At 45.3% G+C, this 27,744-nt stretch overlaps 2 protein-coding genes across 2 annotated transcripts in view; one reads left to right on the top strand and one right to left on the bottom strand.

The window, feature by feature from the left end:
- LOC132475672 (somatostatin receptor type 2-like) overlaps positions 1-27,744 on the top strand; it is a 317,638-nt gene that overhangs the window by 274,198 nt on the left and 15,696 nt on the right. The gene's annotated exons all lie outside the window — the stretch shown is intronic.
- On the bottom strand, positions 1,613-27,107 carry ttyh2l (tweety homolog 2, like). The gene is made up of 14 exons (XM_060076866.1): positions 26,457-27,107; positions 22,862-23,034; positions 18,468-18,579; positions 13,481-13,701; positions 11,095-11,190; positions 9,760-9,832; positions 6,989-7,058; positions 6,796-6,851; positions 5,811-5,903; positions 5,624-5,716; positions 5,193-5,335; positions 4,519-4,719; positions 3,737-3,815; positions 1,613-2,651 (listed from the first exon to the last, which is right to left on the bottom strand). Exons 1-14 carry the CDS (start codon positions 26,583-26,585, stop codon positions 2,571-2,573), a joined length of 1,620 nt encoding a protein of 539 aa, XP_059932849.1. The 5' UTR covers positions 26,586-27,107; the 3' UTR covers positions 1,613-2,570.

Genomic DNA, 27,744 nt, shown 5'->3' with positions numbered 1-27,744 from the left:
AGTCAGACACCGCATCTAACCCAGGACCACCTTGCAGATCACAAGCAGCAAATCTTCTACCAGACCAACCAAACACACAACAGGTCCCCACCCAGTCAGTAGGGTCAGTCAGACAGGTTTCCACAGAAGGGCTCAGTGGGGTTATGTGGAGTCGGACATGTTTCAAGTTATCCGTGGATTCCTGAGGGCAGTGAAGTATCTGCAGAAGGTGACGTCCAGGTCCAGCGGTCTGCCGCATTGACCACGAGATCTTTAACCGAGTGGGACCGCCTCGGTTTGTAGTAGGCCTAGAACAGTTTGTGTTCAACAGCGTGGAGGTCCTTGTTTCCATCAGAGTTGCTGCAGTTCTTCCATGCTGCTTCCACAGTGAGCAGAGGACACTTCCCAGTGTGGTGGTCGGTACAGTAGCGGTCCGCAGCATTAGTTAGTCAGTCGATCCCATAGATAAACCACTCAACACAAACTACCACTTCCATCAGCAAATCCACATTAACCTCCAGCGGTAAAACATGTACAATAGAGGGGCGAGAACAGACGACAGGAGGAGATGGGGAGAGTGTAACGCTCATGAAGGAAGTACCCCGCGTTACTCACTGCGGGGGTCCCGGTGGCGGGGGTCCACGTCGGTGGCCACGATGTCCGGATTGTTCAGCCCACGCAATCCAACACAAAATAAACGATTAACATCCGTCACGGTGGGGGCGCTTTATGAGGAGAGGCGGGGGAGACGCAGCTGAAATCAATTAAGAACTAGTGATTCTGCTGGCCAATGGAGTCGAAGGTCCGCACTGGCGGCCAACTTGCCACAGTCAGCTGTTCACCCATAACACTGTGTTGACTTGGTAGTGGTAGGCTACATGTACTTTTTAAATAACCTTAACCACCTTGCTACATTTTCAAACGGTTTGTTTTGTTATATACGTCAGAGATGTAGTTACGGCACTGCATACATGATACTGATGAATAATTATGTTAGATTCTAAAACAATTGAAATGTTCTAAAATAGGTACAATACTATAACCACGTTAATAATGTTTGTAAGAAACCAAACCGTTGGGAAAACGGTTGAAAATGTAGCAAGTTATGGTTATTTATAAAGTATGTATACAGTAGGCTACCACTACCAACACAATGTTATGGGTGAGCAGCTGACTTGCAAGATGTCCGCAAGTGCTGACATTCTAGACGCCGCCGTAAAACAGCTAGTGTTCTCTATGTCTACACACGTAGGTGAAGGGTTTTATTTTGAAAACGTTGCGAGATACCACCCAAAGGCTGTTTAGAGTAAAGGCGCACTAAGATTTTGTGTGACAGCTGGTTTAACCGCGGATGAACGAATGGCGGCTCACTTGACCGCAGTTACAAAATGTGTGCAGGGATAAGACGAGATGCCGACCTAGAACGTCATTGCAAGCAGTGATGTACTGTTATCCTAACCTATCTCATCGCACTATTATTTTTTAATATCCTTGGGAACACAAGTCCTTAAGAGCAAATTATAGCAATGTATCAAAATACATCGTATTGATTGTCATTCACCATACAAATGCAAATATTTCCAAATGAAAACATACGTTGACATATTCCAATTAATGTATCAGGCTACTAAAAGACAATTATTGGTCAATTTAATTTATATGCAAACAGTATATATTAACACATACCTTGTTCAAGTTAACATGAACAATTCAGTTGGTAACAGGCACTAACGGATTGTCATTTAAAACTCTTGATTACAATAAACAACAGGCCTCCCCAAGGGCCTATATCTTTATTCAATTTGGGGACCGATTCATATTAATTATGTTTTGTGGGAGGGGTTTATCCTGACCTTTATAATACAAATGAAAACGCTGATAACCGGTGACATAATTATAAGAGTGAAGTATTCCGAAATGTGTCTATAAAAAAACAACAGTGGGGTATTACTTTGTTTTTGTTCTTACTAAGGAAAAATCTTCAGTACATATAAATAAAATGGAAACGACCTGGTCTACAGTGATCTTCATACAACAAGTCTTTAACAATTGAAGAAATGAAAATTTCCATCAAAGCTTCAGAATTGTTCAATACAAAGTACAACATTGTGACTTTTGGGTTCGATGCATTTAATTGATCATAGTTTGATTGCATCCTCGCTGTCATGAAAAGGCCGACCTTGTACATGGTCCCGCTATATCCATGCAGGCCATTAGCTCACATGTATAAACAAAACTCTCAGACAAAAGCCATACTTATTTATTAGTTTGGTCCAGCTCACTTTCTCTTCCTGTGAGTAAACGTAAATGCTAACAATCTTCCGAGCACCATATGACGGCATTTTGCGACAGTGTCTACAGTCTTAGGAATAGCCACACTGTAAAGACTTCCGCCTACATTACCACAGAGGCAATCAGTCGTCATCAGACCATATATTTCTCTTGTGTTTTTTTTACCATGTCCCAACCCAGGACCGCCAGATGTGGCCCCTGTAAACAAGAATACAGCGAGAAGATATCCTTCTCCCCTTCGTCCCCAGACAGAGACCCCCTGGCCTTGTGCTCGGCTGTGATGATCCACGGACGGCAGGCTACACTTGGAAGTCCGTCCCAAAGTGTCTGATCTGGGCGTCCGTCATGGACAGGTAGGTGGTCCTCATGCTGGGGGAATACTGGAGAGTACGAACATAAGAAGACGTTATGAAAAATAAGTCAAAGAAAACCCAGTGCGATGGGATCAGCATGCAGACTGTGAGGATGTGCCCTGGCCGTTAAAGCCATTGACGTGCGTTAGGTGCCTCAGAATGAGACGGATATCAAGGTAGGCTGAGACGTCGAAATCTGATCCCTGATGTCGTTAAAAGTAAAATGTCAGCCATCAAGTATATGACATTCCTTGTACTCTGGTATAGAATAAATCTTGGAACACAAAATTAGTTTGTAATGTTCAAATATGCAAACATGAAAATCCAAAATTCCACACTTAAACGGGACCTTTAAAATGTATCATATAGCCTACAGTATGAAATAACACAGAACAGACCAAAGGCAAGCTGTGATAGGACAGCATCAGACATTTGTATAATTAAAAATGGGTACTTGGCCAAACGATAAAGTAAGCCCTGGGCAGCGACCAGCACAAATAGAACATGATGGATTGCTGTCCCGGGCGTGACCCGGAGCCAAGAATGATGTTCTCCTCCCCCTAATTGGTAGCCTAATTAGTGGTGGATCAGCCGGGTTTATGTTCTGGAGATAAACCAAATGATTCCTGGCTGACCTGCCCAAACAAGCGCTGCAGGATTTGTCCATGGATGCCCCTCTGCTCCAATACACAATAAACACACTTAGTAGAACGCAATTCTCATACAACTGTATATACTCTGGTTTGGTAGGTTATTAATCATCATTGATCATGTTTTTCTACCCAAGGAGAAAGCTGTGTGTTCATGCAATCGCCACAGGTGACAAATGTGCGTGTTGCATGCAGAAATTGCACTTGATCAGACGGACAAACGTCCCTTGGCAATGTCCACACAAATAAATGTAAATCACTGAGCGACCACCAGATGGCAGTGTTCCATTATTTGTAAAGTAAAAATGCAACCAAACGGTGATTGTCTGAACTCTTTGAAAAGCTCGTGAGAAAGAGCTGACCAGCAAAAATTGTCTGTATCATAATAAAGTGTCACTGCTGTGTCCTGTAGAGATAGATGGTGGAATGGGTTCACTTGGGGCCCTGGGGAGGCAGACCCACCGAGGGGGGCGGCGATCCTCTGCCTATCAATGGGACGTTTTCATAGCGGGGGTTCCCTCCAAACAGCATGGACTGATTCCTGATAAGGACAGAGGGAGAGATACAGAGAGAGACATGAATAAATGTTTGGAGAGAGTCAGCCGGCCTTTTCAAATATGGATCCACCCCAGCCGTCTCGATGGACAGAAACCGCGAGCACCCATCCCGGCCAGATAAAAAAGATGCGATATGAAACGCCCACAAAGGCGACGCCTACCGCCATCCAAGGCTAGCTGCGCCAGATAGCAGCGCTTTGCTGGAAGGGAAGGATATCAGCCATGATAGCACCACTGTGAAATGTAACTATGATCTGTCTGTATAGATGATATACAATGTATTAAGTATACCAGGGTAGTGTAAGATCGAAGCACCTCACTGGTTTGAGCTCTCACACAGTTGGGGGGAAACGGTCGAATACATCTCCTGCCTTTTCTCCTCCTTAACCGCAACTTCCCTAAAGACACATTGTTGTGCCGCTTGCTACAGTCAATGTCTTTCCTTTAAACCTCAGACATGAACTTGAATTCTCTCACTGGTATCATCAGTCCTAAGATAAAGCAGAAACAAACTGTCACACTGCAGTGCTGGTTGATGGATTCATGTCCTGCCATCATTGTTTGAATCGCTCTTTCATTATTCTTTTCTCGTCGGGGATTTGAGCGATTTGCGTCAGACGGTTTCGCAAGTATGAGCAGAACCGCGGACCACCGCGTCACACGAGCCGACCCGGACCCCCGACTCACATGTACTCGGCGGGGGGGGCCGTGCTGGCGTTGGCGTTGGCGTTGGCGGCCTGCGGAGGCCCGCCCAGGCCCTGCTCGCTGCCCAGGCTGCTGTTGTAGCTGCAGAAGCTGTGGATGTTGGCCCTGCCGGGGGTGTAGGACATGCGCCGCGCCTGGGGGTTAAAGGGGTCCTCCTCGTCGATGTCGTCGTAGTCTCTGTCCCTGTAGGGAAGAAATGACGCGCACACACACACACACACACACACACACACACACACACACACACACACACACACACACACACACACACACACACACACACACACACACACACACACACACACAGAGAGTGCATGTGTTATCACCTTGTCCTGGGACTGAGACGTGGGCCTTTTGAGGGTATCTCTAAGGGGTCAGGGGGGTGTCTCCCAATCTTTGAGGTCGCCTGATATGCACATGGGGTCGTGGGAGACTGCAGAGTTAGAAGCTGTTGATATTTGATTATAAAGAAAGACTAATAGCTACTACTAGTCATGCTACCTTTGTGTAGCAATGTGCATACACTCACTGATCCACTGATATTATAGCCAGATTGGGATAAGCTTAAAGAACGATGCGCGCGTCGCAAATACAAATCTCAGACTCGAAAATCGTTTCACAGCCCGCCACGGGGTTCGTGGTGCGGTTGAACTCGCCTGATACCGATGAGTTTCCAAGCACGTAGGACGGAGCACAGCAGGGCGGAGAGTGCACCGGCAGACATCAGAGAGAACAGGCTCAGATAGAGGACCCCCTCCACTCCGTCGTAGCACACCCCCATCAGGGCATCCAGGTAGTCCTAGAGACACACACACACACACACACACACACACACACACACACACACACACACACACACACACACACACACACACACACACACACACACACACACACACACACACACACACACACACACACACACACACACAAAGTTGGGCCGTCAAAGCGAAGGACAGTCCTGAGAAGTAAAGTTAAACCAACACACACACGCACACACACACATCTGTGCAGGCTTTGTGCCTCACAGCAAGGCGGTCAGGGCCGTATTTACAAGGCACAGGCAACAGCGCACACCTGGCCGTACCTTGTGGAGCCTGTGACAGTCCAGGAAAGCCGTGAGCTGCTGCAGGTTGGACTCTGTGGAGTTCAGAAGGCGTTGGATTCCCAGGAGGTCTCTCTGTGGGGCGAGACACAAAAGATCAGCGGACATTCTATGTCTCGGTGGGCCCAGGTGGGGCGCGGGCACAGCTTGGACCCCCAGGGCCAATCACCTCGGCCGTGGGGAACAGGGGCACGGAGAACTGTAGAAGGCCCTGGATCTGGATCTGCATGGTGGTGAGGGACCGCTGGTAGATTGTCAGGGACTGTGACAAGAGGCAGACACACACACACACACACGCGCACGCACAGGCACAAACACACAGACACCAAGACAAAGAGTGTCAGATCATTAAGAACCTCATCTCTCAGAACAGCAGTTCACTCTCTTGTTATTGTCAAAGGAGGACGTATTTGTTGCTAAACAGTGATCCCGACACATCTTTGCATGCCAGACACCACTCAAGCTCACTTTTCAATGCCCTCGTTCATTACCCCCTCTTGCCTGATCCACAAACAAACACACACACACACACAAAAAAAAACAAAGTAATATTTTCATTGGCTGAGCAATCAGACCAGACTTTCCATATCTGCGTAGCACATTTCATAGTAAGCTCCATTAATTGACACAATGAGGATAGGCATTATTTGGAGGCTGCGATAATAACAGGTCATGCCTTTTTGCCTCCATGAATTTGCCCAATTACAGCAAGGCTTAGCACTTCCGCTTTAAGACGCACCCTAATAAACACATTTGATTAAGGAAAGCGGTGTACCGTGGAATACCCTGAGGCGATGTTTATAGACAGGACAAGGATACACGCTGGATAAATATGTTCTTTCATTAAACATTTTTTATGGGGGGTGGTTACAAAGTGATGAAAATTTGTGTCGGATGCTCGACATTAATTTATTTAAATATTTACAGTTTCTTTAGAAGTGGAGGTGTACACCAAAGGAATGACCTGGTAAAGCCTCAACCCCAACTGAATGGGTGAATGAGTGTCAATCTGGTTAAAAGGCATAACAACAAGGCTCTGATCCTGCTTTCAGGCTACTCGCCCTGGGAAACTTTGGTCTTCTGCATGAAGGAAGCAACAGAGATCCAAGCTTTGAAATAGGGAAGCTTTGATTTTATGGACAGGATGTCAGTACCTGTTGAAATGGGCTGGGCAGGTTGGGGCTGCAGAACAAATAGTAGTGTGCCACATCTGATGTGCAGGGGAAAGAGATTGATTAGGCATGAAGCAAATATGCATTTAAAAAATGGAAGAGAACAATAGTCAATCTCAGAACAAGCCTTCAAGTGTGCGTTTGAGTGCATCGCATCACAACAGGGATAACTTACCTGCACTGAGGAAATCCTTTGTTTGATTCATGATGAACTTGTCTGGGGACACACAGAAGTCACTTGTGCCCTGTTGGGATACAAAAGACGCTATGTAAAGCACCCTTAAGGAAAGCGGTTTCAGCACTTGTTGTGTTTGCTAGTAAATAATGCCATTGTCAAGGCTATCACTGTGTGAAATTACTGGCCGTTACACTGGCTGTTTCTTCCAAAGCACTCTTCCGTAATTAATTACAGTATACAAACAATCCCTGTTAGCAAACAGCAAACACAGAAATCAGGGACACGTATACGTCCCCTTTGTGGGAAGTTTGTACCGTATATTTAAGGTAATTGAAGGTATACTGATTTGGATTTGACTTTGTTACACCTCAAACACTGCTATGTTTGTCTCAAAGCCGAATTGCACTCATCCTTTATGGTCATAATTATTGGTCACAATCCAATTATGTGGTATGTATTCAATTAACCCATATTAACCCGTATTAACCCATATTAGCGCAGCAGTACACCATCATTAAGTTAAGGGCACTACGATTAGCAGTGCCTCTCTCAATTGTTATCGATGTACAGTGCTTCGCGCGCTACATTGGGGATGGTGTTTACATGTTGCCCCTTAAACGGTGGGACGTCGTTAATCGTTACGGGTCACCGGCGTGGTCTCTTGCTCGCTCCTGGCTCCGCCTGACATCGATGAGGGCTTGAAGAGCTCCTTGTTAATCCCCTCTCAATAGAGGATTGACCCACGAACCCGCTGGCTTTTGCTAAGACCCGGCTGGCTGATAACCACACACGGTTCGATCCGTCTTCTTCACCAGACAGCCGCAGTCAACAAGAGTGCATCATCCCATTAAGGGCGTGATGGTATAATCTTCAACACGGGCAAATAATAAAAAAAGGATTTATAGATCCTCCACTGATGACTGTGTGACTCCAATTGTCTTTTTTTTTTTTTTTTTGTCAGCGATTGACGAAGTTCCTGTCACTGCCACTGACCAGGCCAAGAGCACACCCTTCAAATCTGAGACTCTTGGCAGCATAGTTCAGGAGATACAGAAGGTTGCTAGTTCGATACCGGGATCCCTGAGCAACTTGAGTTGAGCGAGATAACCTAGCCACTGCTGACTGCTGGATGTCTCCTCTCCTAGCAGTATTGACACCCGCTACCATCGGTTTAGTTGGGACTGGCTATGTGAAAAAGCTCTTTGGATGACTGAGAGGATGGGAAAAAGCACTATACACACAGGTAAATGCAATCTGCCAATAGTGTGTCGCTGTGTGTCGCTGTGTGCGCGCACGCACGCACGCACGTGTGCGTGTGCGTGTGTGTGTGTGCGTGTGTGGGACCTCTCCTTCCTGCTCTGCAACCGTACAGAATATCAACAGAAGGAAAAGAAAAAAAAAAACACACCTCAGAATAAATAATCCTTTCAATCCATTCCTTCCTCTTTCTTTCCCTTTATGAGATGTCAGGGGTGTTAATGGCGGGGGGCCTGACGCTGAACGCTGGGGGGTTAACCACACTGCAGGGGCCCCTCAGCGGGGTCCGTGTAGACAGCGCGAGGGACAAGAAGGGGGGGCCGGCGGCGGCGGGCACAGAGGGATGTGTTAAAGCCTGAGACGTTGCCCTTAATACAGTCTGGCTGCGATTCATCTAGTAAGTCCCGGCGTAGTTTGAACTGCTGCACACCGGCAAGAGTGAACAATCTGTCAAACATGGGAAGGACTGGGGGGGGGGGGGGAGAGAGAGCCGTGTCACTATGGTGGATGGAGGTGATTTGGGGAAAGTAGGGCAGAAGGGAGAAGAGAATAGAGAAGAGAATAGGGAGAGAGAGGGAGAGGGAGGGCGAGAGTATAGGAGAGGGAGAATAGAAGAGGGAGAGAATAGGAGAGGGAGAATAGAAGTGAGCGTGAGAGATTGGCCAGCTAGCTGGAGTAATTACTGCTCGAAGCAGCTTTGTGTGCAGCATGAGGCTAAAGGTTGAGGAGCTGAAAAGGCTGGGGGCTTGTAATCAGCTTTCCTGCATGACTGAAGAAGAACGCACACTCACTAGAGATACGCTATCCTGCCCCCCCCCCCCCCGACACACACACACACACACACACACACACACACACACACACACACACACACACACACACACACACACACACACACACACACACACACACACACACACACACACACACACACACACACACACGCGCTGTCACCTTGTTATTTACACACCAACTGATTTGTGACTAAATGAATAAAAAAAGGCGGACTGGTGAGTTGGATGAAACGGGTAAACACCCTATCAATGCCACTCTTGTCTGCAACACGTGTCCAGACGCCTCCCTGATCTGCGTCTAGACATCTCCCAGACCTTTCCTCCACCCTCGTCCCCCAGACAACAACGATGTTGATAACTAGTCAAAACAGTGGACACCTGCAGGTATGAGCAAGGGGACTGGGGGAATTCTGGCATTGTGAAGAGAAAAAATAACCAAGGCATGAGGCCATGTCAAGGCGGACCACGAATTAATGTTTTATTTGTCTCGTCCAAATTAAACCTCAGTGGAAAAATACAGCCCCACTGCGTTCTTTCTCCGGGCGCTTCCCTCTGTTAAAATCATTTCTTTTTTCTGGTCGGCGCTACAAAGTGGAACTGAAATTCACGCTCTGTGTGCTTTGGGCAGGAGAGTGCTGGAGAGCTGAAGGGCGTTGGAGCCCTCCCTCTGTAGGGAGTTACGGAGCGGTTTCTGTGGAGGGGAGGAGGTGGTCTTACCACGGCCGTAGCGGTGCCCAGTCCGAGAGACGCCCATCCCAGGACCAAGGAGAGCAACACAGCAGACATGATACTAGAGAGAGAGAGAGAGAGAGAGAGAGAGAGAGAGAGAGAGAGAGAGAGAGAGAGAGAGAGAGAGAGAGAGAGAGAGAGAGAGAGAGAGAGAGAGAGAGAGAGAAAAGAAAACGAGAACGAAAGAGAGAAAACGAGAAAGAGAAAGAGAAAACAAGAAAGAGAAAGAGAGAGAGAGAACAAGACAAGCAAGAAGGATATTAACCACTGTGAGAGGCCTTGTGCATCACGTTTTCATCCTGTTTAAATGAATTACACGCTTCCTCCTGTTCTGTGCTCATGCGTTTGTCCTCAGGCTTTGAGGCAGAGTAGATTACACATTGCCACAGTACCTTGAATGAGCCGAGACATCCAAAATGTAATTAAGCAAACAACCAGAAAGGAAAAAGAAAAATGATTACCCGCTACCAAAAATAACACCGAATATTGGAATTGCCCTTTTCATATTACATTGATGACTTTGATTTCTGCAAGAAACTAGAAAAGAGGGCTCCACTACAACAAACATCCCGACATGTGTCCCTCCAAGTCCTAGAAGCCCTCAGTCAAAGTGCTGAGGCTTATAGGTAGTTACGAGAGATACAAGGAGTCAAAACAGAATGAAGGGCTGCTGCTGCTGATGGATGGAAAATTGCTGTGGAAGGATTGAGTTTCCGACCGGCTACTACTAAAGGCCTGCCTTGAAAGCCCCAAGTAAGTTCCCTGAAAGCACTTAATAATTAGCGGACGATGGGTCTGGCTCAGCCTGGTCAGATGATCAATAGGCATTAGAGAGACTGTCGAAAAACTCACTTCTTTAGCATCCTCTTCGAGCACTGCCTCGCAATCTGATACTCTGATAAATCTGTTAGGGCTTTGGTTGAAACCACAGTTTTGTCACAAAGACATCGCAATGTTGTATTCACTGGACGCCGAAATATGAATGAGGTATTACATTGGATTTACTTACCGTGTATTTACTATGAAACTAGTCCTTTACTAGTTTCGTAGTAAAGGACTATGAAACTAGTCCTTTAATAAAACTTTAATTTTCAACATTTCAACCATCATCCTCATTACCCATCATTATTGTATACATTTATACATGCCTTATAAATGGCATGTATACATTTATACATGCCTTATAAATGTATACAAATCCAAATGTTGACAGCATAATACCAACAATGGTTTGAAATGCTAATGACATGTACATGTATCGAGAAATATAGAGTCACGGCCACTGCATGTCCATGAATCTATCAGCCAGTGTAGGGGACCTACATGATGAGCAGCCATCTGGATTGCTTGGCCAAACCCAAGCAGGTCACCAAGCAGATGACGAGATCCAGGATCAGCAGGAGCAAGTAGGACAGCCACCTGAGGAGACAAATGAAACACAAAAGATATCGATGTATATATATATATATATATATATATATATGAAGAAATGTAATCTCCCCCTGCTCCCTGTAGACACACCAAGATCAGCAAGTTTTTTTAGGAGCTCAGCTCAGCGATTCAACGTGATTGGTCCGTTTTTTTTTCGTACCAACATAAATCCTTGTCGCTTAGTTATAGCCCATCTGTTGCGGGGGGGTCACGTTATGGCCTTCGGTTAAATAATTGAACAGAATGAGTTCACACAACATTAATTTTTGATGCTTTAAAAGTGTCCACCCGTCTCCCCCCCCCCCCCCCCCCCCAACCCCCCAAGAACACCGTGCATGAGCGCGAGCGTGCACGTGTTTCTAGGTACCCACCGGGGAGCTCCGACAGCTCTCCTCTTAAATTCCCCCTCAAAGAAACTTTGTCGTTTGAATAACGGCCGAGAACTCAGACGCAACGCGTCCCCCCTCCCTGTCCACTCCCCATGAGACTTACCAATCTCCCATGGAACCCACTTACAAAGCCCACTCAGTGCCCCTTCAAATAACCAACTACCTCTTCCTATTACACCATTACACTATTTCTCCTGGGTCCGACACACATTCTGGGGCCAAGGCCGCCCAGACAGATTCTGGAGTATCTAATGACCGCCTATTAAAGCATAAAATGGCTATTCCGTCTGAACCCGGAGTTGCAAAGGAAAGGAGGAAATAGCTAATTAAGCCAAGCCTATTTGACTTCCTGAACAGAAAACGTAAAGAGTGTTTCAGTGAAAACACTTGGAGGAGATGAGACATTGCATGAGAAAGGCAGGGAGAAAAAAACGTTATGTTTGAAATGGGTTTTTATGGCCCATCTTTGTATATTCAATGTAGCTATAATGAGTGTAACATTAGCCCTTTGTCAATACCCTTCTTCCCTTCTTCGGAGCGTTCACATGGTAGCCCCATGACTTGGATGGAATTCAATCACAGAAGATGGGTGTCCAGTTGCAGACGTTTTACAATGTGTGTGTGCGTGTGCGTTTGCGTGTGCATGCGTGTGTGTATATTTCACATGCACGACGTGTGCGCGTGTGTATTTCACATGCACGTGCTCACGGCACGCCATGCATCTTAACACAACTTGAAGACGCATAGGCTGGGAGCAGACAGGGGTGATCAATACTAGAATCGGATCTACGATGAGACATCGCTCGCTTTGATTACACCAAGGCAAGGGCCTCATTTCAATGGAGAGAAACTAACGTTCAGTTGAGAGATTCAAAAATGCACTAGTGAGAAATCTGCAAAATAGAAAATGGGTGACTTAAACCCTTGAAACAAAGGATTTAGAACAACACATTCAGTTGATGGCGGTGTGGGATGCGGTTATTTTACTGGTCTTTCTTCATGCCGCCCACTTCCATAATAAAAGACACGGCTCTCATTACAAAAGAGGTCATCAATCATGTTGAAATACAACCTTCTTTATCTGAAGACGGCATACAGTGTCTGTTGCATAGATGCCAGAGAAGCATTGATGATGGAGTAATGTGGCTCAATTTCACTTATATTTTTATAAAGTATTTATGACATAGTACAAAATACACCATATTCTGACTATTAGTTCTCCTTTTACCATAAGCAGGTGTTCATTTGCTACACACTTCCGTTATGATTGCATATGATATGACAGACATTTATGAGAACCAAGATCTTGATCGACGGATCACTTTGTTTTGGACTTTGGCGTTGCCATCGATGAATCACCACAACAACTGTGAAAACAGAACCCCAGGAAGCCACCAAATGAGCTTATTTCTGATGTGGACTGCAACCAGACGGCTGGGGGAAAATTGGGAAAATTGTTCTCAATTATAGAACCGTGTCAAAATTGTAGTGGCACTGCCGTGCAGAACAATTATCGGTCTTGTACCACGCGTAATAACCCCTATAATGGCCTCGCTAACACACATAACCACAGAGCACGGCCATATGCACCTGTAGCATTGACAGCACAGCTGGGAAACCGCTCTACATCCTCTTAGGTTGTATTAGGAGCTCAGAAAACCAAAAACACAAACACAACAACAACAACAACAACAACAACAACAACAGAAAATAGCTTTTGGCTCGGTGTTCCAGCGATCAATGAAAAACCCATCTGTCCCCGGGTATCCTTGGCAAAAACTTCTCCATCCTTCTCCAAGGCACGTTATTGGCTTTATTAACCACACACAGACCAGACCTTCTGGTCTCCCAGGCACTCAGTGTGAGGGGAGGGGGGGGGACTGTGTCACCTGTAGTACTCCACCCGGCCCGTCTGGTCGGCGATGTCGGCCAGGTCCACCCGGGCGCGGCTCAGGTCGGGCAGGGTGGTGAGCTGGCGGACGATGTTGGTGGCCATCGTCTGCATGAAGCGCAGAGCCTGCACGTAGTCCGTCCGGGCGGCGAATATCTCGTCCAGGCGCTCCAGGTGCTGCTTCAGGCCTCGCTCCATGCTGCCCACCGAGCCAGAGACCTGGGGGGCAGCCGCCACACAGAAAAGGAAGGGGTCAGTCCAGGTGGGGAACAGAGTTGTGACGACGTGAACAGAGCACTCTTTGATGTACCACTGCAGCACCGGTAGCAGTGTTGTGTGCGTGCGTGCGATTGTATATACATATATGTGTGTGTGTGTGTGTGTGTGTGTGTGTGTGTGTGTGTGTGTGTGTGTGTGTGTGTGACGTTTCTCTATGTGTTTGTGTAATTTCTCTATGTGTGTGTGTGTCATTTCTGTGTCTGTCATTTCTCTATGTATGTGTGTGTGTGTCATTTATGTGTGTGTGTTTTGTTTCTCTTTGTGTGTGCGAGTCATTTCTCTATGTGTGTGTCTCTGTCGTGCGCGTGTGCATGCGTGCGTGTGACATTATCCACTTCCAGCTCAGCAAACAAGTGCCGTGTGTTTTAGGTCAGATTAGAGTCAGTTTGTAACATTTATAAACGTATTATTCTTTCACTTCCCTTTTTTTGTGGATTCAAGTCCTGGGAAGCTGGTAGGAAATTACATTTTGCTGTCATGACCCAGAGGCTCTCGTAACACAACAAACTGTTCAAACAATCCGGTGTGCAAGTGTGAGTCAACACAAAAAACACATCGAGACGCAAAGTCTACAGGTGATAACACGAACAAACACAATCAGAATAGTCGGTTTAGAGACAAAGCAGAGCAATAGGACCCCCTGTAGTGTGTGTGTGTGTGTGTGTGTGTGTGTGTGTGTGTGTGTGTGTGTGTGTGTGTGTTTGTGTGTGTGTCGTTTCTGTGTGTGTGTAGTTTATGTGTGTGTCGTTTCTGTGTCTGTGTCTGTGTCTGTGTCTGTGTGTGTGTGTGTGTGTGTGTGTGTGTGTGTGTGTGTCGTTTCTGTGTATGTCGTTTCTGTGTGTGTCGTTTATGCGTGTGTGTCGTTTATGTGCGCGTGTCTGTGTCTGTGTGTGTGTGTGTGTGTGTCATTTCTGTGTGTGTCTGTGTGAGTGTGAGTGTGAGTGTGTGTGTGTGTGTGTCTCCTTTCTCTATGTTTGCGTGTGTCTATGTGTGCGGGGGTTTGATTTGTTATCAAAGAGGAAGTTGTGACTATATGGAAGGTGGTGGGTAGAGCAGCCCTTTAAACAGGCACAGTACAAGTCACACAAGCCAACGAAATATGTTCCTCTTAGACCGAGGAGAGTTCAAAGGCGCATCGTGTAACAGCACTAAGGGGGGTCTACTCTAACATGAAGTATTTAGGACCAAAGCTGCTGGTAATGTGACTTGCTTCATCTCAGGGGGGGGGAATATGTTATGATCTTATGGGTTGAAAGTCATCTGACACAGAGTCCTCATTAGACGGAGAGCAGGAACAAGGAACAAGGTTGATTCGATTTAAGATGAACGATAACATAGTGTTCCTTTGGGTTGGTGGTTGAATACGTGGATTGAGGAAGCCTGCTGAATAAGGTGAAAGTGATCGCATTGGAAACACCCTGAGATGCCCTGACGTTTGGACGGTATAAGTTCCTAATTACAAATCCTGACTTCTTCAAAGGTGTTTCAGACATTTCAGCTGGGCTGGGAGTGGGACCATGTTTATGCTACACATTGTAATAAGGAGCAAGATCCTACAGATCCTACCCAATTCTGATGCTAAGCTAAAACAAGCCAAACCTCATCATTCAGTATTCCAATTAAACCTGCCATACTGAATTATAACTCCATATAAGATCAAATGGAACTTTGCCTTTACTCTTAGTAATGTGACTGAATCAGATTTTATGAGTGTAAGTGCATTTCAAGTCAAATTGATCTAATAATATGACATACTTGTGCTTCATATTAGATGTACAAGCATTTCATTTATTTCCCTGTATGCTTTTCAGTTTAATTTGACGGTTTATCGTCAAAAACATTCATGGTCTAACTGGTTTGAATGTCAATGAATAATAAATAAATAAATCTGAAATTATTAATATGCCGTTTTTTTGATGATGGCACATGACTGCTGTGGCGTTACCCTTCATGAATAAAGACAGGACGTTTATTTTATTGTTCCACTGCAGTTCACTCCAACACATTATCCAGTCAGTCAATTAATAATAAAAAATAATCCCATTCTTCTATAGGTTCTACACCAACAAAAGAAACATGCTCTTCAACATATTGCTTCAGGAGAAAATATTAGGAAAAACAAACAAACATCTCAGAAAATAGATAAAATTACACACAGACTTAGTATCAGGTTTCCATCAGGCGAAGACACAAATAACCTACAGAATAATCCATGAACCGCGAGCTCACAGGCTGCCACTCTGCCTCTACAATGATCCCAGTGTGTGTGTGTGTGTGTGTGTGTGTGTGTGTGTGTGTGTGTGTGTGTGTGTGTGTGTGTGTGTGTGTGTCTTGGAACTCCTGCCCCCCCCCCCCCCCCCTCCACACACACACCCCTCTTCCTCCCCCACCCTGGGGAGAGGGGTGTGTGTGATTGCCAGTAAACTGCTCTCACTGCCGAAGCCTCTCGCTGTGTTCATCATCATCATCGTCATCATCTCTGACAGGGCCTAGCCAGCCCTGGCGTCTACAATCTTATCTATTTGCTGTCCCGCCTTCCGTTAGAAAATGGACCGCATCAGCGACTCCCAGTTCACCCAGTTCACCCTGCCTACCTCCCCCCCCCCCCCCCACACACCCCCCATCTTTCAATCACGAGGTTCGCTCCAAGCACTGCTTTACCTAAGGTTAGAGTAGTGCGAGAGAGTCTCACTCAATAAAGGCTACGTATTACTTAAAATGTTAGATTCAACTGCAACGGTTCTGTGCTTGATCGCCAGTTCAATTACCTTTTGACATTTACTGGAAAACAAACCAGAAGAAAATGGCAGTGACATATCCAGGCATTTTGACTTATTCATATGCACTTTAAACCAATAAAGCCCAAAGAATAGCTTTTATTTAAATCTATATTGTGTAACTAAGGCTGGCCCTAGCAGCCAAGCACTGTCCAGACAAGGCAATTTGCATGTCTTCAAATATTTATGAGCAGCTGCATAATAATTTATCTTAATCTTGGGAACAATACACTCGCTGTTTTAAGTGGAAAAGTTGCATTGGATTCTTTTTTTTGGACAGAACATGCATAAATTGTGTATGGTGTTTATTCACAGTTTAAGTAGAATATAGTAGTGGTACTTAGAAGTCTGGACTCAATGACCGGCAAAGTCTTTTCTGTCTTCCATTGTTTTCAAGAGCCAGAAAAAACCCAGACCAAATACGAAAGAAGAAGAAGAAGATGAAGAGATGCTGATGGACCCGGCAAAGCTGGACCTTAAAAGGACCCAAGATGGAATAAAGATGGATGCATGCAGGTATTGAAATTGGGATTTGAATTTGAATGGGCATATTACACAGACAAGCAGAGAGATAGCAAAGAAAATGTTTGATAAGACAAAGCGAAGTTCCTTGGCAGAATGACTAATAAAAAGTTACCCACCCCCCTCCCGTCTCAAGACTGAATATAATGTAAAACAGCTTTCACTTTCACATAAGTTGAAGCTCAACAATTGTATTCACCTCAAGCTGTTTTTCGGTTGAATTAAAAGCCATTGTTTCCCTGGGCAACAATTGTGTTACACAAGCTATTCCCGTACACAACATGCTATGTATATACAGTATATATAAATAAATAAATAAATAAATAAAAAGAACACCATGGAAAATGCACCAGGAACTGATAAACAGACTTCTAGGAGGTGTGAAATTGTTCTTGTGAAAACAAGCGACAAATGCAGACTCAGTAGACCCTGGGAGTGGGACACAGACAGACAGGAAACGGGGCAGAGATAGGGAGAGAGACAGAAACAGAGAGCGAGACACAGACGGACAGGAAACGGGGCAGAGATAGGGAGAGAGACAGAAACAGAGAGCGAGACACAGACGGACAGACAAGAGAAGGAGACACAGGCAAAGAGAGACCGAAACAGAGTGACTAGACAAGACACATACTTCCTTGCTTGTTCATCATACATACACCCCCACCCCCTCCCCTCCACCAAAGATCACCCTCCAATTATGAAGGTGACGGCCATCTCTAATAATAATTACAGCAGAAGCCTAGATATCCTATCTAATGCTCTCAGACCCCCCCCCCCCCCCCCCCCCCCCCCCCCCCCCACGACACACACACACACTCTGATTCAGCACCTCACATATTCTGCCAGAACATTCTGCAAGCCCGCAGAACATCCCGGAAGACCAAGATAACAGAGCCGACTAAATTAACTGATATTTTAACGCTTCGACACGAGGAACATTTTGCGTAGTTTCACAGCAGGCAGGCATGCCATCAAGGAAAATCATATTGGATTTTCATATAGAATAATGTTTGTCAAGTACCATTCAAACAAAGCTTTGGACATTTTGAAGCCGGGCTTCCGAGTTCTGCTTTGACGAATATGCATTGGCAAGCGGCAATGAAATCCATGAATAGGAGCATAGAAAAAGAGAATTTAGCTTTCGACAAATGGTCCTCTATTTTCCCCCTCCTAAAAGCTGTGATTTCCAGCCAAAGAAGTCATCCTAGGGCTGCAACCCAAGCCTCTGTGTCAATAAATGTAGCGTTGTTGAGCTGACTGAGGGATTTGGCATGACATTGGGATGAGCAGCTTCCCTGTAAATGTTACTTTGATGTATTTCTTTCATGACATGAAACGGTTTGCCACTGGGGAGAAAGGTGGACAGATGTACTGTAAAAGGCTTTTGGCGTGCGTGTCTCTCCCCACCAGATTGTTGATGCCGCCCAGCGTGTGATTGGCATTGTAGAGCGAGTCGGTCAGCTGGTACACTCCGTCGTTGGTCTCGCTGTTTCCATAGAAACCCACTCCTACGGCGGAACTGTGGAGAAAGGAGAGGAGGGCACATGACATACATACATGTCATAGATAAATGATGCGGCGCAGATCATTGGTCACAGGGCGTTAAAACATAATACACACACACACACACACACACACACACACACACACACACACACACACACACACACACACACACACACACACACACACACACACACACACACACACACACACACACACACACACACACACACACGATGGGGTGCGTGTTTTTGAGTTGTCAGGAATGGGGTTTAAGCTTCGGAAGGAACATGACAGAATATTTCCTGGTAATACTTTTTATATAGATTAAAATATAACTTGGTAGACAGGCCACTAAAAAAATATTGCATTGGGCTAGGACATAAAAATCCATGTAGGAAGAGAAATCTCAAGGTGGTTCACTGGGCTAAAGTTGGAGTGGTTTTCTTTGAATGTTTTCTACAAAAGCAATTTCCCTGCAATCCAGATAGTTCTTTGGGGATTGTGAATCCGGTCAAAGTCTGTTTGGATTTGTCATTACATTCTCCAGCTCTTCCTTCCCAACATGCACCAATTCAACAATGGCACCATATTAAGATGAACCCAATGTCCAATGCATGGCTTCAGAAGGATCCTCCCATTTGATTAGCTGAGCCTCAGAATTAACTCAGATTCTTAGACATCCATCACAAATTGTTGTGAGCCACCCATGTATTGTGATTTAGCACAGTCCCATCTTCAAAAGTCCATCACTTAAATTCAATGCACGCTCACACACACAAACACACAAAAACACACACACACAAAAAATGATATTCTCATATTAGAATTCTGTGAACCGATGGCAATTATCCTCACAAGCCTAAACGTTCTCCCAGTAGAATACAGAGTAAATCTTCAAGTCTCGCCGGCTTAGAACCCCAATCCTTCAGGACTGCAGCGTCTCTGGTGGTATCTCCTGCACTGAGTTGACTAATGATGCTTTGTTCGTGGGTGATAGTGAGAGGGAGGTGACAGGCCAGCACAGAGCCCGCTTGGTACACAGCCCTGGGGTGCATGGGAGCGCAGATCTAAGGCCTACAGCCGGAGAGCAGCGCGTCGATTACCCCTCTGTCGACCAGTGTGGAGGGAACACACACACACACACATGCAACCGTACCCACACGCACAAAGTTCACAAGAAGTTGAATTTCATTCGCACTGAGTCGCACACAAGTTGACATGTTTGAACAGCTTCAATTTGAACGAGCCACAAGCTAAATATAACTTGCAGAGTCAGGGGAAGATGCACACCAAAACACTCTCTCAAACTCACTTTCATAAACACACACAGACACAGACACAAACACACACATTCTCGAACTCACCATCACACACACATTCTCGAACTCACCAACACACACACACACACACACACACACACACACACACACACACACACACACACACACACACACACACACACACACACACACACACACACACACACACACACACACACACACACACACACACACACACACACACACACACACACCCCAACAAGAAGTTCACAAGAAGTTGAATTTATTTCGCACCGAGTCACACGTTGACATATCTAAACAGCATCTATGTGAACGAGCCACAAGCTAAATATAACATGCAGAGGCAGGGGAAGATGCACACAAACACACACCTGTGTGTGCTACACAGCAGCGCTCAGAGCCATCTAGGAGTCTTCAAGTTGTGTTAAGATGCACGGCTTGAGTCCCCAATATTGTGGATCTCTCACACACACACACACACACACACACACACACACACACACACACACACACACACACACACACACACACACACACACACACACACACACACACACACACACACACACACACACACACACACACTTTGTGTGTCCACCTCCGTGATGTGGACACGTATGAAACACACAAGACGTGTCTAAGTGCTAGGGACGGTATATTTTCAAAGCTAATCTAAACAGAAAGACAACATGACCCTCCGTCTCCCAGCAGCTGCTTCCCCCCCCCCCCCCCCTCCTCTGACCTCCCTGATGTCCTCTCTGAGACTGCAATACATAATCATATAGTTGATCTCTCTCTCAACGTACAAACAGGAGGAACGGACGCGGTTTTACTCGTACACAAGAGCCGTGATTTGGGTGCGTTGTCATTGTCTGTCTGCATTGGATGACTTCAAGGGTCCTCACCTGTTTGAAACCTTAAACGCCCCGACGGTGACCGAGCCACTAACCACCACCCACCCACCCACCCACTCAGCAGTCCCCCTCTTCCTATGACGCCCTTTGTTTCACCCTCTGGCAGATGCATTGACTTTAACGGTCCGCTAATGTCCCCCATAAAGCCGTCGGACGTTAGGGACCTGTGTGTGTGTGTGTGTGTGTGCCGGTTTTTTGTGTGTCCATGAGTGCCTCCGTGTACACGAGTGTGTGCATGTACAACTGTGTGTGTGTGTGTGTGTGTGTGTGTGTGTGTGTGTGTGTGTGTGTGTCAGTGTGTGTGTGTGTGTGTGTGTGTATTTGTATGTGCATCTGTGTGTGTACAACTGTGTGTGTGTGTGTGTGTGTGTGTGTGTGTGTGCACAAGTGCATGTGTGTGTGTGTGGGACATTACAATGTGTAGGGCAGACAGGGTAAGTGGCCAGGCGGCAGCTCCTGCCAATAGGACAGGGATGAATGAGCCCAGAGAAGTAACAGCTCCTCAGCAATACGTTGAGGGCGGGTTTGTTCTTTCTGCAATTCATTCTCCCCAATAGTCGCAGTCTAATCCATTTATTGCGTCGGTAATGTCCCAACGGTTGTGGGATTAGATGAATGACCGGGATATAAATAAATTAGATCTAGAAATGGGCAAAGCCCCAGTTCTCGGGTAAAATTATATTTCAGCCTGGCAGGTGATCAAGGCTAACCGATATTGACACTGATCATAAGGATGTCAACATTGGTCATGACCAGCTTAATTGACCCTGTTGAGGAAACTAATGAATGAATCGTTCCTTTACCCACGAGCGCATTAGAGACCTTAATAGCCAAGCCTAGGTCATTTTTATTGCTTCAATTATGCCACAAATAGGCAAGGAAAGCCACCATTGGACCTAATGAATACAAAATATTATCATAGCAAAGAAACAACATTTTATTCATTTGTTTTTTAATATTTGTATCCTTGATTTATCTATCAATACTTCAACACTTTATGTCTATTGTTGTGGCAATCTAAGGATTATATTCAGTACTTGCTTCAAAAAGAGTCAAGTTGGACAGTGATAAATAATTTAAATACTTTCCTTTTTAGTTTTCTGTGTACATTTGTGTGTGTTTATGTGCGTGTGCGTGTGTGTGCGTGTGCGTGTGTGTAGCGTTTGATCTACCGACAACAGAAGGACTTCAAATCAATTGAAAAACATAGATTCTAAGTCACCCTCACAAAAAAAACACAGCACCCTTTTACTTTTTCTTATTTATAGCGTTTCTTATGGAGTGTTGTGTTCACGTCTGCCACCTCATTAACCGTGTCTCCCGCGGTGCGGGTTTTATTCGCTCCCTTAGGAATAGGAATTTATCTTGTAGCTATACTGCCTGTGACGTAGCCGACTGTTAGCCGCAGTTAGCATCTAGTGTGGCGGCTAGAGAAGAGTTAACAGTTTGATCCTTTGTGCTTAAGCAGCATCATGCTTCTGCAGTTAACCATCACAAACAGCCCTGTGTTCCCAAAGACGGAGTGGGGGGTTAGCGGCTAGCTAACTTGTTTAGGCCCCGCCCCTTAGATGACTGTCACAAGATTAGAGGGAGGGGGGAGAGGAGCTTTGGTGAAATTCAATGAGGTGTTTTTACAAGACAAGTTGTCCTGGTTTATATTTTAATTGCTAATGCTACTTAAAAAAAAGCAGTGATTCAGCTCAGTGCTGTCACATTCCCATCCAATTTCTTTGTTGGTCTGCATCTGCATTCTACTTTATTTGTTCTCTGAATTAATTCTACTCCTGGTATCCTTTACTAAGCATGCTAAGGAGCTTCAATATGTATAGATCTGCAGTTCATTGAATGAACTGAAGTTTGTGTGTGTCTTATCTTTGTTTACGGGAAATGATTGGGTTATGTTTATTAAATCATTAATGGCCTGATAGGAAGTAGCTTCAACAGACACATTTCCGAAGTTCACAAGTTAACAGTCGAGAAGAAGGAGAAGAAGAAGAAGAAGAAGAAGAAGAAGAAGAAGAAGAAGAAGAAGAAGAAGAAGAAGAAGACTGTTTCATTAGCCAGAAGCTAAGGGACCCACCATACGATGAGTCCGGTGATGACAGCCACCCAGGTGAGGCAGCAGGTGCTGGGCCTCTTGACCTGCTTGTCTTCCCCCTGGCGGCAGCAGCACATGCAGCTGAGGTAGACGGTGAGGACCAGCAGGCTGAGGCACAGCCCCGCCGCGCCCACGCACGCCAGCAGGATCAACGCCTAGTAGAGGAACAAACACAGGGAGAGTGTGAGAGGGAAACTTTCCTGGGGTAGACCCATGTTTTAGAAAGGGAATTTTTTTTTCTCCCCCAGTGTTTCGAATGGACCACTCTGATTGGCTAACGAGAGGGATTAGCTGCTTAGTGCAGGAGAAGAAAGGATATGCAAAGATTAACTTTTACAGTGTAAACGTGGGGTTCACCAACTCTGATCATGATCGTGGCACTATGAAGTTATCCAAAAACGTTGGTGTTTGGGGCTTGATTCTGAGGAGGATTTCTTATCAGGGCTGTTTTTAAAGGGGTTTTAAATTCAAAGTTCTCAGTTACCAAGTGAATTTTTGGAGAGAAATGCTGAATAAATACATCATGTTTTCAAACTCAAAAATAATCGTTTGGATAATCGTGATTCCAAGAATGACCAAAATAATCTTGATAATGATTTTTCCCATAATCTAGCAGCCTCCACTTCTGCAGAGTCAAAGGGTTAAGAGTTGGGTTGGCTCCTCCATCAGGAGTAGCAGCAGCAGCGCCGACCGTTGGGTGGGACTGGGTTAAAAGGGAGGCAGGAGCGGGCAGGGGCTGGGAGGAGAGCTGTCATGTGACAAAGGCGCTGCTGTGAATGCGGTCTTGTGACCGGGTGAGGATGAAGAGGAATGGAGTGGCAAGAAAGACGGAATGTACAGTTTGAAGAGAGTCCTGCGAGGGCTATTTCTGTGGGATCTCAAAAACATTGTATTATTTATGAGCTTATAAGTGTTTGGAAAGGAAATTATTTTCCTTCAACCAGGGGGGACCAGGCAATGTATTTTTACCTTGAAATGCCTGTTGTTATTGTTTTTTAGCTGCAAAACACAAATTCCACAGCTTATTATACGGATTTGGACAGCAAAACAATATGCTAACATGCTTTTACACACCCTTAACAAAGTCTGTAGTTATTTTAAGAGCTGTGTATTTGTAGGGCCCTTTTGTCAAAGAGTTGAACACAAGTTGGTCAACTTGATATTCACACTATGAACACAGGAAAGTGGAAAGAAAAAGATGATGTACTCTATGTATCTGATATATATATGCATAATATAAACAAGGATCCCGGACTGTGTCGTGGCAATTCCTTTATCAGATATTGTGTCTAAGACAGATGAGATTTCCTAATGCAAAAAGCACACAATACTTGATAATTATGGTCATAGATATTTGTAGAAATAGTACAAACAACGATACATCACAACATGCATCAGCAAACAATAGAATAGGCATCCAATACAATAATCTGAGGCCTCAGATGGGAATTCGCCCTGCGTCTCTCTAAAGGTTCGCAAGGAGACGTCCACTGCATGGCTAAAGTCTGGAGTTCTTATACATTTCTATCGGGTTCCTGGCTGTCCCCCTGTAAACCAAAAGCCTTTGTTAACCAAATGGTAAACGATTGATCGAAGCTCCTCAGGATGTCCTAAAGGGGGTCGCGGTTGTGCCTTATCACGTGGAACCCTTTGCTTCTCGACGCTCCCCAGGGGGTCAAGAAAACAGGCCCAAACCAACAAAAGGCAGCTAGAGAAACGGAATATGAAAACATTTTAGACCCTGAAGAAGAGCAGGGTGGCAAGACCATGCATGGAATAGTTAACAAAGACTGAGTTCATAATTCATAAAGAAAAACTTAACAACATGTGGATTTTCCATCACAACTGGCAGACGCCTCAACCGAATGACCAGAGTTTGTTGTCGTTGTTGGTGATTTTGGGGGACCCCCTTGGAGGGCTCTGGGGTCTCCCCAGGAGAAACCACAGCAAGCCTGCGTCCACACCTGGACGTTCTGTCGCTCTACAGCCCAACGCCTCGCTCCTCGGACCACACCGCCTGCCTTCCCCCCCGTTGTATCCCATTTTACACTCCATTATTTCATGATTAGCCGTGCGGTGGAGTACATTCCCCGCTAACTACCCTGGCAGGCCGCGACAGAGCAGCCGATAGTACAAGGAAGAGCAAAGGGGGCGGAGACTAAAGAGACAAATAGAAAAACAATTACGAGTCATTTTCAACCCATTAAGCGGATGTTAATAGGTCTTTTTATCGCCCCCTCGCAGGGGATCACTTCAGCCAGGACGGATATTTGTTGCGGGCGATTCAGCTAGGGAGTGAGGTTATGTTAGCTCCACGGTCACACCGTCCCTGTTAAGCAGGATGCACCTCCACAGAAGATGGTGCAGTAGAGGACGATAGGCTACTGATACACGCATAGGAGGCCAGGCTAGCTGGCACAGAGACCGGAGGTTTTACAGGGCTGAGCAGCTCCCTGCTCATCCCTAACCCGGACTACTGCTGGGACGCAGCGGCTGGGATGAGATGGGAGGAGGTCAGATCTCCCCGTATTAATCCCTGTGGGGAAAACCTATAGCCACGACGGGAGGGTGGGAGAGTGTGAGGCAAACACACGCACACTCAGACAACCACACACTCAAGACACACAAGCAAGCGCACACACTCTCAAACACACACACACACCAGACACACACACACAATCGCACACTCTCAAACACACGCACACACACACACACACACACACATAACACAACAACGCTGTCTATCGACAATGACCTACCATAAATGGTAGGTCATTGTCGATAGTGCAAAATATCTGTGACTATAAGCTTTTGTTTTGACTGACAGTCAGACAGACAGGCAGAAAGACTCGGAGGACAGGCCCCAAACAACAACTTTGTCATTTTATCCAAGTCTGTTGAAATAAAATCAGTTTACGTTAGTTTTTGGGCACATGAATTGTTATCGTTTCTTTGTTATGGTTGCAAATTTCATGTAAGATGCCTAGTTGTATGGATATGCTCAAAGTATTCTTAAGAATGCATAATAAGAGTAAATCAGCAAGCCTACTCCCTCATTCTCTGGTTCAATAGTGATCAACAATTGCCTGATGAACTGAGATTTCTTTCTGAGGATAGGCCTAAACACAAAAAGGTGAAGTTTACGTCATAGATAAACTACTCAAAGTAGTCGAGCTGAATATAAACATAAAAGGATAAAATACATATTTTTTCATTGAATTGTCACTGTAAATGATTGTGACATGTTGTTGAAAGGTCTACTTCAGACCTGACCCAAAAATGTATTGTGCTCATTACGACATCTAAAGGAATAGGCCCACTTCTGATAGAGTTAAAGGAAAGCCTTCAGGAGGAGACCATCAGTCATGGGTCGTCATGTGAGCGCTACCACGTGTGCGATTCACGCGTAAACATTCACCGGGTACAAATTATACGACTTAATAAAAATACATTTAAATGACATTTTCCAAAACTTTGTCAACATGAATAAACATTGATACTCCTCTTTTGGAAATTCCTCCAATCCCAAGTGAGGGAGCCTTCACATTGAATTTATATATAACCAGTTACAACCAACCTGCTGGTAGCTGGCATCCTCCGGTCGAAAAGTGTTGTCAGTCAACTGGAAAGTGAAGTTGAAGTGTGGAAAATTGTGCAGCCAAAACGTCCACCACGGAGCGATATACTCAAGCCTTGCGGTTGCCATTCCTGCTCTTGGATGTCAACGAAGCGGACAGAACTAAACTCCCCAAGTAATCCCAGGGCAAAAAAAACAACACAAAGTGTGACTCTAGTAGTTGAAGCCTTCAAAGAACATTCCGTAGGATATCCTTTGGCACGGTGAACCCAAAACACATGCACATATTTCGCCGTTTGAGCTCCATAATTTGGTGCGTAAAACGTGAATCAATGTCTTCAATTTGTCCTTGCCATGTAGGCTCCAAATGGATGAGAGCAGGACAGCATCCAACACGGAGCCTACTGCAGAACTACACAGCAGCTATAATGGTGATGGCCAAGCTCCTCAAGCCGAGACATGAGATCGAATGACGTTATCAACTTGCTGCCTGGTTGACTGAAGCTCGGGAACCAGCCTTGGCCCATTGCATCACCACGTAGGAACCACAGGTAACCAAGACCCGTTTTGGGGGGTTAGAAAAGTAGGGCAATGCATTTGAAGTTCCACTTTTTCATAACGAGGAATACCAATGACCTTATTTTGAATGAATGCACGATCACGAAGCTTGCAAGACTACTTCTTATTTCTTCTTTTTTTTTTAAGTTATGTTGCTAATGTCTGACCCCTTGTGGACAACTGCGCGCATCAGCTATGCGCACGTCAAATGAATTATGACGATACAGTCTAAAGACGGTGAAGCGACTATTATTATCAGATTAAAACATATAAAGGATGGGAGTTTTTTTGTCGCTGTTACAGAAATGGCTGCGTTCTCATGGTGACATCCATGAGATATGTTGGACAGCAATACATAACCGTAACCTTCGGACAGGCCGCTGTAACGTTGCAGGCAGCTGAAACACATCAGCATTGCAAAATAAAGAGTTGAAGTAGTTTAAGTTGAAATATTAACATAATATTTTGCATCAAATAGATATTCAAAATATAACAACTTTGTATCTGGGAAAAAATGAAACTGGTATCGCGATTCAAAAGAGTAAAGTGAAATTAGATTTGATTTATGGAGGCCTTGACGTTTTCTTTGCTCCAGCCTGCTCATGTTATCGGTTCTGGATTAATGCTTAACCCCTCATGACCCGAAGCAGCATATGCATAGCCATATATTTCGAATGCGGTTCAGCGCTGTAGTAGGCCTATATGAATGAAAGAAATCGATCTGCAAGCG

The sequence above is a fragment of the Gadus macrocephalus genome, chromosome 2 (genome assembly GCF_031168955.1).
Source record: "Gadus macrocephalus chromosome 2, ASM3116895v1".
NCBI lineage: Eukaryota > Metazoa > Chordata > Actinopteri > Gadiformes > Gadidae > Gadus > Gadus macrocephalus.
Note: the sequence above shows the minus strand (reverse complement) of the source record. Positions and strands in the feature narration are given on the sequence as shown.